At 35.9% G+C, this 12266-nt stretch overlaps 1 protein-coding gene across 1 annotated transcript in view; it reads left to right on the top strand.

The window, feature by feature from the left end:
- The window catches only part of CTNNA2 (catenin alpha 2), a 490369-nt gene that overhangs the window by 460899 nt on the left and 17204 nt on the right, over positions 1 to 12266 (top strand). Inside the window, exon 17 of the mRNA XM_082051003.1 lies at positions 1380 to 1514. Within this exon, the coding sequence (XP_081907129.1) occupies positions 1380 to 1514 (135 nt within the window). The remainder of the gene's footprint in view (positions 1 to 1379; positions 1515 to 12266) is intronic.

Below are 12266 nucleotides of genomic sequence, written 5' to 3'. Positions count from 1 at the left end.
TTGCCAACATCAGTTGTTGGGGCCAGAGCGATCATCTCAAGTCAGAGGTTGTGACGCTGTTGACTTGTCTGTATTTAATTATATCAGTTTTCGTTGAAGTCCTCTGATAATATTTTAGAAAAATTGAGCATAAACTCTGTAAGATTCTAAAAAGATGTATTCAAAAATCCCTAAATCTTTATTCCCTAAGCTATACATTCAAAGAACATTGTCAGTCACACTATTTTGGGTAGCCCCAAAGAGTATTTATTGGAGAAATGCTGTTAGCAATGGACCCCTTAGCAATGTTTCACTAGAGTGAACTACTGGGGTCTCTTTTCTTGGGGCAAGACTTTGAATATTAACTGCGAGACTGTTGTTTATTGCGCTGATATTGTGGGGGATGATGCAGCTTCTATTAAAAGTGCCATAGGCTATGAATAAACTGTTCTTGGGCCTTTTCTGATTATATTAATTTAAAGCGTTCACTGAATCTGCCACTTTTGACCTAATTTACTTTGTATTGAGAGTATGTTGTGGTTGGACTCGACAATGCTGAGAATCTCTTCCAACCAAAATGATTCAATGAAAATACATTTTAGAAGCACAGAATCCAAAATGGTACAGGACTGCGGATAAGCTTCCCTCTAGTACGAAGAGGTGTCCCTTAGACCTGTAGAAGGACCAACGTATCTCATTGTGTTCTTGAGAAGGGCTGCAAGACTGATGTCATCTCCTGAGAGACTCTGTGATATGTCACAATCTAGTAAATAATTTTACTTTTGGCACAGATTAAGGTATTTATGCATTAAGAAGCTTGCCAAAGCTGTCAGTACCAAACCCAAGCAGCTTCACTTCTGCCTTTTGAGTCCAAATCTAAAGCAAAGGTGTGTCCTCTGAAAGTCTCCACAAATGCAAGGGAAGCTGGCAAGGCAATCAAGAGTTAATGTTAGAGTGGATGTACCCAGTCAGAACTGGGTTTATCTGGACTTCAACTCATCTGTGTTGTATCTTAACCTGGACACCCAGCTGACAACCTGGGGTTCAGGTCAAACTTGGTCTTTGGCTGCTCAATAGATTCTTCTGTTCTGTACAAATTGATATTATAAGTGAACCTGCCTCACAAACATGGCAATAGTATTATTTTCATTGTCTTTTATTAGTGGCAGACAGAGAAGTTTCTTCTTTTTACAAAATTGCATAGTGCATCTTCAGGCTCCAATTCATAAGTCTTGAGTTAAATGAAAGGTATAGCTCAAATTTTCACATTTCATCAAGTATCCCATGTAAAGATAAAGTGGATCCATCTAATATACACACATTACCACTATCACCTATGATTGCCTCTCTATAATTATACAAATTCATCTGTATCTAATCAAATCTTCTCTTGTCTGTAGTGCCCTGACTCCGCCTGCAAACAGGATCTGCTGGCCTACCTGCAGCGCATTGCCCTCTACTGCCACCAGCTCAATATCTGCAGTAAAGTGAAGGCAGAAGTTCAGAACCTGGGTGGAGAACTTATTGTTTCAGGGGTAAGTTGGTATTTGTATTTAACCATTTATGTTTGCCATGTAGCACTTGAAAGGGAGCGTTTTTGATGGCAATAGTGTACAAAACAAAAATACAGTGATTCATAAGCAAGCTTTTTAAAATGCTATCACCATTATTCCAGACCTTACAATAACTTGCGTAGAGCAATTTGATTTTCCAATTACCCTTTGTTTATACTAACCTTGTAAAATCTTCATTTTTAAAAAAAAAAAAAAAAAAGTAATTTCATAGCCTAGAAAGTCATTGTCAAGCTGTGAATATTATAATTATTTAGAGCTTTTGTATATTTGCTCATTATAAACCTTCTTTCCCTTGTTAGCACTAGTAATTTCCTTCCTCTGTGCAGAAGCCAGCTCTGTATGTAGTGCATATTGTTAAGATGGTATTGACTAATGGGATTTCATTCACTCAGGTTCCAATGCACACTAGGTTTAGCAAAAACTCTGGAAGGCCAGCAAAATATTTTAATTTTTGATGCACGTGCTGTTTTCAAATACTATTGGCAAGAACAATGACTATATAGTCTAATTCCCATCTAGTTATTTCAGTTATTTTCAATGAATGCTACAAACTTTTTACAATCTTTTTTAGAAATAAAGACAAGAATGAGCAGCAGTAGTAACATTATAAACAATGAGCTTTCTATATTATTAAACTGTTTTTTTTTCTTTAATTCTCCTAATGTTGGACTCTGTGCCTCTGGGAGATTACTAGAACCACGCAGTAGCAATTGCTGCTCTTCATTATTTTCTTGTTTAGTTCTTTCAACTAATCACCCTAGTATTAGCCCCATGACACATTTATCTTCTAACTCAAACACAGACCATATGTATTGAAATGTATAATATGTATCGCTCTCCTTAGTCTGTTTTCAAAATGATGGAGATTTGTGAGACCCAAGATACTTGAAACAAGATTGTTTTCAAATGCAGTTTTGAAAAAGCACCCTTCAAATGTTTAAGCCCAATCAAGTATGAAGATTGTTAGGACAACTAACTTATGCCCTTCATTTCATCCATAATATTCCCCAGTGAAATCACTGGCCTTCCTCAAACATGTCAGAAGTCAGAGCAAATGTTCTCAACCACATAACATTTTGATTTTTTGCAAAGCACTATAGAAGGTCTTAAACACTTGCCAGCCTTTCTTGGATCAAACATTCTGAGGTCATATATGCAATCCCAAAATGAGCTGCTTAAATGTTCCTGTGTCTGTCCTGCAATTGGTCTTCACTTCTTGACGTATGTACATATGTAATTTTAATACCTTGATCTTCCCACAGCGGTGAAAAGATCCTCTTCCATTTTCCTGATATTAATGGAGTGATCTGTCCTTGTTTCGCTGCCAGCTGTGCTGCATCGTAAATGCTATGATCTTTTCTTACCTACTGCCATCTGGGTCCAGCTTTTCATACTCATTGAGTTGTCATATTCATCTATCTATAACAGTTACCCAAATCAGTGCTTCTACCAGCTTGGCTTTTGTGGTTTTGTGTGTTTCTTTTTCAAGTCTCTTTATTCAGTGTGTGTGGATGCTGAATAAGCCATTGTGAATCTCTAGCATCTATTCGTTATTGGAACATCATCATCCGTTGTGAAATTTAAGTGGCCAAACTGCTTGACTTCATCATTTCCAGTCTGGCATTGTTAGCATCTGCTGCTTACCAGGCTTCATCACCATTACGTTTCTGTTTGGTTGGGTTTTTGCGATCTCTTGCAGATAAAGACAAAACAAGCTTCAACCACAGAAATTATTTTGGTCTGCTCCGAAGACTCAGTAGTACTAACATAGAGAAAAGATGGATTGCCCAGCTTGTTTCTTCTGCTGTTGCAGGAGGTGATATAGAGAGCTGAACTCCTGTGCATCCCTTTTTGAGAGCATTATCTTGTTGTCTGGTCTAACACAGTTAGTACAACACTTTCCTGATAGTGTTTTATCTTCAAGGTGCTGGGTACTGTATGCTCCTTTGCTATCCAGAGATCTGGTATCCAAGTGCACATCTACATCTGCTTGTCTACTTGCTGCTTCTGCTTCCATCTTCTTCTTCATTTTCTCTTGGATAGCCGTTTACAAATAAGCAGTATTTTATTTACGTTAAAATGAAATACCATTATTTGGCAACTCGCATACAGTACAATGTTAGAAGCATAAGAAAAATCCAGAATTCAAGACTCCCAACCTATGACTATAGAAGTTTATGTGAATGTGCTATATTTAAATGTTTTGATGTAAATATAAAGCACCAGGAAAATTATTACAATATTGTAATTTACTACTGTGTTTTAAAAGAACCACAATACAATTCAGACCAATCTAAAAGATGAGTTATGATTCAGAATTATTATGGGGAGTAGACTTGCTGCTTAATTTTTTTGCATCATTAAGAGTATTAATCAATATTTATAAATGAAATGAATATATGCATATGTATATATGAATCTATGTGTGGGCATATGTATATTTGTGTAAAAAGAAAAGAGACATAAACCCAATTAAAACCTAACAGACAGATGAAAGCCACCCCACAGTTCTTATAGCTCTGTTAGAGAAAAATGTGTTGCAACAACTTCAAAAATACTGTGTACATAACATATAATGTGCTATATATCTTTTGCTGAAACTTCTATTTTTTTCCCACAAGATTCAGTAGTTCAGTATGGTTTATCTCTTAAAATAAGGATAAAGCTGATCTTGTTTGCTTTTTCCTCTATAGATTGATATGATACTAGCATAGCATATGAAGTGGTTCTTTTTGGCATCACTGACTTTGCTGCAAATAGAAAAACAGATCAAAAAGTAAGAAAATGTCAAACTCCTGAAGTGTAAATTATTTCAGTAAAGAACCCACTGTTTTTTTCCCCTTTCTTTCTTCTATTCCTTTTCCCCCAGCTTTTTCTCTCCTTTGATCTTTCCCATCAAATTCTCTGCATGCAGATAGCAAAATTATGTTCACCAGATAAGTAAGATCTGGCAATTGAGAGCTAGCACACATCAGCCTGACCTCATTAATATCAATGGAGCAAGGCCAATTTAGACTATCTGTTGACTTGGCCCTTTATATTATAAGGTGAGACTCTTAATTCCTGATTCCAATTGAATTTTGAAATTAAAAATAAGGAAAAGAATATGTGATACCTGTTCTCCAGTGAGAAATCGAGTAAACCTGAAGAAGATTATGAGGAAGAAAGTAGAGAAAAGAGGTGTAGTGGAAGTTAGATAAACTAAAAAGGAATTAATATTCAAAAAATGCAAAACACTTTAAAAAACTTTATAATCTGTGCAGATCATATTCTTGTTTCTAATAAAAGTCTCTTTGACCTTGGTCCATGAACAGATATATGTTTCTGTTACTTTAAATTTGAATATTCAATTTCTAATTCCCCTCTAAGAGTAAACAACCTCCCTTAATAAAATCACAGACTAAAAGCACTTCAAAATAATTTTCTTTGTTTTTTGCCTTAGTTTACTTAATGTAATGCATATTTGCTTCATAATGAGTTGCACCATGGTATTGGAATGAATCCTTTGAGGTGCTGAGCATATGCTACTGTCAGTGAAGTAAATACATTTACATCTACTTAGGTCATGCTGATAGATAGCCTTACATGATATTTTGTTGAACAGAGTTAGTTTTAACCATGGTGTTTCTTATTTGGATAAAAATTCAGACTTCTTCTAACTCTAGGGCTGCTTTATTTTTTAGTACTCCCATCTGACTCTTGTTAGCTAGACCATTACAATAAAACAGATCTATGTATTCATTTCTTACCGTAGGATAAATATCCACTTGTTCTGTTTACTGCTGTTCCAAAGCCGATCAGCTCATTTACCTACTCTCTGTTTAGGCTATGAGCTTACATTTTAAAAAATTCTTGTTTATGTTTGTAGCTTTGTTACAGTCTTTCCTGCAGGATAATATTGAACAGAACCTAAGCAAATCCCTTATCCAAGGCAGCCCCCTATTGTGTTCAGGTTTGATATAGAACTCTACAGAAATAATCAGCTGTATTATCAGAAAATTTGCCCAAAGAGTCTGAAACTTCTAAGCCAGATAGATCTGCAGTGTCATACAGAGTAACAGCCACGTACCTTTGAACGCTGTCCAAAAATACTGAATCAATAGCCAAAGCACACTCCAAACATACACTTTAGCTGCCTGCAATTTCCAATTACTTTCAAGGGCCCATTTATCTTAGCATAATAGGCTCAGCTACAATAATAAGAGAAGGATTCTTATAACATTTTGAAGATGCCAGACTAGTTAAGACTTTATCTAGGAGTTCTTGCTTGGTAAAGTTAAGTGAGGACTTTGGGGGGAAAAAAGGAAGGTCAAAGAGTTGGAGCCACTTCGTTAACTTTCGGTAGGACATGATGAAAATTCCTCTAACAGCTGGACTGGGAGGTTGGATACATAAAAATATTAGCAGATGTGAGATATACTGAAAAATAACTGTACGTTTATTCTTGATCAGTGATAAGAATAAGGTAACCAGAAATAGATAGTTCTCATCAAAAAAGAATGAATCTCTTATTATTTATCACAGAATAACATTGTCCATCCAGCAATTACTTAAGTGAGCCGACAAAGTTTCCCTCTCACTTTACCTCTATTAAACCAAAATGTTTTAAAGCTCTTACATTTCCTTCATTTGAGGCCGGATCACCCTAAACTACCTCGTGCTGTAAAAACAAGTTATTTTGCATATGTGTAGTGAAGTTTCAAGTTGCTCCTTATAAATTCTATAGACTCAAAGAAAAGTCGAGTAATTTGAAGTTCACCTGCTGTTAAAAGTGAGTGAGGCCACCTTGCAGTGAATTTGGATTAACAGCTTGTGCATAAGCAGTTACTTAAGAGCCACTGACGTGGTATTTCATTTCCCCACATCAGAAAGTCTTTCTGGGGTTTTTCCTTTGTTTGTTTTCAAGTAGGGCAATCAGAGGGAATCTTTGCATTTAAAATGGTTAAGAGGATGGAGAAAATGTTGGTTTAGAGTTTGGTAAATAAAGCAATTTAATTCCTCCTGAATCAGGCAAGAATTTAGCATTGTGTAAAAGAAAATTTGCTGAAGGGAGAGTTGGCAAACTGACAAATCATATTCCTTTCTTCAAGATTCTCAGGAGTGCAAAAAGGTTACTCCTATTACTTAGCTAGCAACAAAATAAGTTTTAATTTTAATTTCTGACAGAAATGGAAAAGTGCTTCATGAAGTATACTCACAGAAACAGTCTAATAAACCAGGCTTTGTAGGTATTTCTGGGATGGGCTGCTTGGACTGGCAAGCTGTCACTGTTCTCAGTAGGAAACACCTGAGCTAAGACCAGGCTGATCTTAGTGATTAATAGATACCACTAATAGAATTTTTTTATTTTGTCCGCTAATGTTTCATTTTACTTGGAGCTGAGTGTAAGCAGTTATTCCTAAATAATTGCTGTGTTCGTGTTCAAACAGTGGTCAAAGAGTTATACACCACAAAGAAGAGATGTAGTCTGGTGTCTAACCTGACTACAGTTAGCAATAGGATAAGGGGGCATGGGCTTAAACTCTGCCAGGGGAAATTTAGGCTGGATATTAGAAAGAAATTATTTCCAGAGAGAGTGGTCAGGCATTGGAATGGCTGCCCAGGGAGGTGGTGGACTCGCTGTCCCTGGAGGTTTTTAAACTGAGATTGGACATGGCACTTAGTGCCATGATCTAGTAAACGGACTAGAGTTGGACCAAGGGTTGGACTCGATGATCTTTGAGGTCTTTTCCAACCCAGTCAATTCTGTGATTCTGTGATTCTATGATTGCAAGACTAGGGTTTGGGTTGTGGTAATACATGACAAAAGGTTATAACACACATGAATATATTCAAGTTGGTAAAGGGAAGTGGAAGATGGACCTAGGGACCATTAAATAATTGCTAGATTGCTTAAGAATATAATTTCACTTTTGTGATTGTGGTTTTTTTAATTTCGGTCCTTTCCCTTTCCCTTTCCCTTTCCCTTTCCCTTTCCCTTTCCCTTTCCCTTTCCCTTTCCCTTTCCCTTTCCCTTTCCCTTTCCCTTTCCCTTTCCCTTTCCCTTTCCCTCTCCCTCTCCCTCTCCCTCTCCCTCTCCCTCTCCTTTAAGTTGCTTTTCATGTTTACCCACTGTTTCACCACAAGATTGGAGTAAGAAGTTATAATGGCAAAAACGGGACTTTGCAAATATGAACAGTGTACCATATGTACCAATACTGTGGAAATAATGTGAGACAGGACTCATGGAATTATATTTGTTTAGGTTGGCATTGATGGGAAGGAGTTCAGTTTTGAGACTTGGAACGAAAACAGCAGATAAAGGGGAGGACTTTGGAAAGAATAAAGTAAGCCAAAGAACTTGAAATGTGAGATAGGAAAAGGTCATGGGAAGAAAAAGCCAAACCAAAAGTAAGATAGGAATATGAAATCAAAGCATTTCAGTTGTGGGAAAGGACTGAGATAAAGTCAGGACCAGAAAGTTGGTTGGACTCCACAATAATCTCTACTCTCCTAGTAGAACAAGCAAGGAGAGAAAAGAAAAACTTGGGGTCTTTATTGCAACTCTGAAGTTACCACTGTAAAACCACAGCTTCCAGGATGGAATGGCTGGGGCTAGATGGGGAAAGTGAGAGGCCTGGATCTATTAATACTTTCTATTCAACTAGCTCATGCCATCTGCTTTGGAAGAAATGAAAAATACAGGGAGATTTTTCAGCTGTGACTTTTGGTATTGAGATATATTTAAGTATCTTCTGCGTATGTGTTTGAATGTAAGCAGATATATTGATAGATCTGAGGGTAAAATAAAGCCATAGTAAGTCTATTCTGTTCCAAAATATATGGCTATATGAAGCACATGATACTTACAAATATACAGGTTTTGATAAGCCTTTATCTAGAAGAAATTGTCTGAGCTATTCTATTTGTGACTAATACAGGAGTCTCCAAGTCCTGCTGGCACAGGCTGTGTCCCTCAATACACTGTCCAAGAAAGGGACTACCTGATGATGTGGTAACATAAAAATTTTATCATCCTGACACTGAGTCAATTTACTACTCCTAAAGGATGAAGACATCAGTGAGTTATGCAGCTTAATCAACATGAGTGCTGATAAAAATCCTAATGGTCATATATTCATTATATATTATGTATTTTATGGAAATACTGTCTGAGGGCTTTCTGAAAGTTAAAATGGTGAAGAATTCCCAGTTATCCTATGAAACAGCTCAAACACAAATAAAGAAAAAAAATTACATAAATAAATGTATCTATAGTGTCTTTAAAGCCATTTACAATACCTGTTCCAAATATGTAAAAATAATAAAAATTTAATTCATTAGATGAAGTATACCTATTGCTTTCCAGTAAAAGCAGTGCGGACCAGGAGCCCAGAGACTTTAAGCAATTGGCATCCTTGAAGGGGTTCAAATCCCAGGGGGACAATGCAGCAGCTGAGCAGATCTAATGTTGATAATCAAGTCATTTCAAGTCAAAAGTTGTACAAGAGACCTCCAGAGGTCTTTTTCAAGTGATATTTGCACAGCGTTTTGATTCAGCTCAGTGAAAGTTCCCATAGGATCTTATTTCTACGTCGGTGAGTTCACATGGTTTGCCGTTGTAACTGTTGCTGGATTGGACAAGAATAGTATTAATCGGTATATACCCTGAGCTTTGGGAACCTGGGGATCGTAAGTATGATCCACCTAAAGAAAAGCACAGAAGACTTTGGAGAGGTTGATTTATTTTTATTAGTGTTATGATTATTTCTTTGAAGCAGATGAGTGAAGGTGGATTGGTGGTGGGCTGAGTTTACATTATGTAAGGAAAAATAGTTAAATGAAGCTTACGAAATAACTGAAAAATTCAACAATATTTCTTATGAAACAATCTCAGTTCTTTTGAAGCTACAATGTTCTGGCTATTTTAAGGACTAAGAAAAGATCTTGTTGTATATAAATGCCCATATAAACACACACATAAATATGAAACAATATATCCTGCATAAGTGGAAAGATGTTATCTAGAATTTCATTTGCAAAGGAAAATCACACTGCAGTTGTCTCATTAGAATATATTCATGGAGACACACCACCTATTTGTCTGCATTTAGAAGGTCAAAATTTAGACAGGTCAGACTTTTATCCTTATTAACATCCATTTTGGCTACATGTTCTTGTGCTTTATCAGGTAACAAATTTCATTAATTTCTGAAGCTTACATTTATTGAAATTTCTCATTAGAAGAGTCTTCTGCAAAGAAAAGCATTTCTGATATCAAATAATGTTAAGCCATTTAGTTCCATGAGAACAAAGCAAAGTGTTACAGGTTCAAGATTAAGGCTTGAAACAAATATCAAGATAGAAAAATATTAGAGAATTGAAGGAAACACTAATATATATGCTTCATTACATACTTCATTTGTTTTAATAATAGTGACCACTCTGAAATCCAAAGCTCGCCTGCTACAGCAGTGTTATGGCTTCAGTCCAGCTTGTTTTCCTATATTACGGCTTTCTGATACACAAACTACACCAGCCCTGCAATAATTAGCAAAGCTTAGAGACCATTCTAATGTACTCTAAGGTATGTTCCTAAAGGAATATTCCTGTAAAAATTACTATGAGGAAAGAGAGGACTTCAGTGCTATCTCATGTTTGCTTCTTTTACTGTCTTACTGCCTGTAAAGGAGGTGATTTGGGACAAAGCTTCACAATTTTGTATTAAATAAGAATTTATTTCCACTGGGGTCTTTCAGTTGGCCTTCTTAGATTTGCAGATAGGTATATCCTGTGGTTTTAAAGCAAAATTAGGTTTCTTGCACATGGAAATATGGAGAACTGAATTTACATAATGACAGATTTAACACAAAATAGGAGTTATTGGACTGTGTTTCTTATATAAAAGTACATCTTTCAGTTCTTGCAATTATTTACCTTCCTGATCTGGATAGTGATGAGACTTAATGTGACTTCTAAAGTTCTATCAGATGATAGTACTAAAGTACTATCAGATGATGCTTCTGCAGATACTGAAAGAATAACAACTTCAGTTCAGACTCATCAGTTTCTTTCACTTTAATTACAGTTCTTGACAACCTGAGTTGCAGATGAGCAGCATACACATGGAAACACAGACAAGAAGATATACCCTCAAGGGAAAACATCAACAGGTTTTCCCAGCCTGAGCAGAAGCAATTGCAAATACTGAACAAACCAGTTTACAACAAAGTGCTTAATGTAATTCACAATAGGAATGTATTTCCATTGCATGTAGGAGGTCGTAGCCTTCAGGAAGAGATCAGACTGAGCGAGGAACGTTGGAAGTGGCATTATATCTTTAACTCTGAAATATTTTTTTCACACTTGGAACATATTATTATTATTATTATTATTATTATTATTATTATTATTATTATTATTATTATTATTATATTTACCTCATAGGAGAAACAGAAAAATATTTCTAAGCAACAGCATAAAAAAAATGTTTCTTTTGTATATTTTATTCAAGGCATTGATATGAAGTCATCAAGACATATGGAGTCAAAGTAAAAAGCTGTCCAGTATCAGAAAAAAACAATCCTAACCTCTTACTGTTAGATACTCTCCAATGCTTTCTTTAAACATCAATTCTTTCTAATTTTTACTAAGACATCATCAATATACCTTGTGAGCTGGGTTACCAGGTAGGTAATAGTATCATTAGAAAATGAGGCGAAACATACAAGTGATTTGTCCTAAATCTCATCAAAGACCAAATTAAAGCTGTATAAAACTGGATTATAGCATCACTATCTGATCCAAAAGATGGCAGAAACATTTTCATCCTTCTTTATACCTGCAGCTAGATTCAGCGTTCCCATTGTCAAAAAAGTTAGAGAAGTTACATCTTTACTCAGATATATCCATTCTTGCCTTCGGTAGGTATAGCAGTACGATGTTTCTGTGCAGTTGGCACTCCTCAGCTTTTCACAGTTTTGCTATACTGAAACTTTAAAAGCAGCCACTGGTACTTTAGTGGTGATTGCCCATTTCCCATCATCTGTCCATCTTTTTAAGCAAGACAGAAAGTACTTTTCTCTGACACGTCTTTGATGTCAAACTGAACATGGACTTTTTTTTCTTCTTGGTTTCTAGTGGCGGGATACAAATGATTAAATCAATTACTCTATCTGTGTTTACATAGTTTCCTATGCTTTATGCTGAGCTTACAACACTTAAGAAAATACTTGAAGTCTTCATTTACTGTCTTTGCATTTCCATGCATTCGTTTAATCTTAGATGTATTCCTTGGAATACTTGGAAGATTCCCCTCCTTTCTTGAATGTATATACATTTTTAACACGTTTTCACCTAGGTATATTCTCTCTCTGCTCTTGTTCACTATTTAGGTGAGTAATGTGTGCTAGTGTATGTTCACAAATGTCATATCTTTTTTGCTCTTCCCTTAATTTTTTCTTTATCAACTGCGGGTATCATCCTAAACAGTTCAAAACAAGATTTCAGATTTGAGCAGTGCTAGTCCAAAGTACTATCTGGGGTATTATCTGCTACCTTATCTATCAATCTGCTCATATTACATTGCCATGATGGAAGCTACCATATTTCTCATCTTGTGGTGTTACTGCAGAATATTTGTGGCCATTCTCAGTCTTCTGGAATTCAATTGTGCTGCTGTTTCTATTCCAATAAAAGACAATTTGTTACTCTTTAGGAGTACTCTTAGAACTG

This window comes from Streptopelia decaocto, assembly GCF_964273445.1.
Source record: "Streptopelia decaocto genome assembly, chromosome: 4".
In the NCBI taxonomy this organism is placed as follows: Eukaryota; Metazoa; Chordata; class Aves; order Columbiformes; family Columbidae; genus Streptopelia; species Streptopelia decaocto.
Note: the sequence above shows the minus strand (reverse complement) of the source record. Positions and strands in the feature narration are given on the sequence as shown.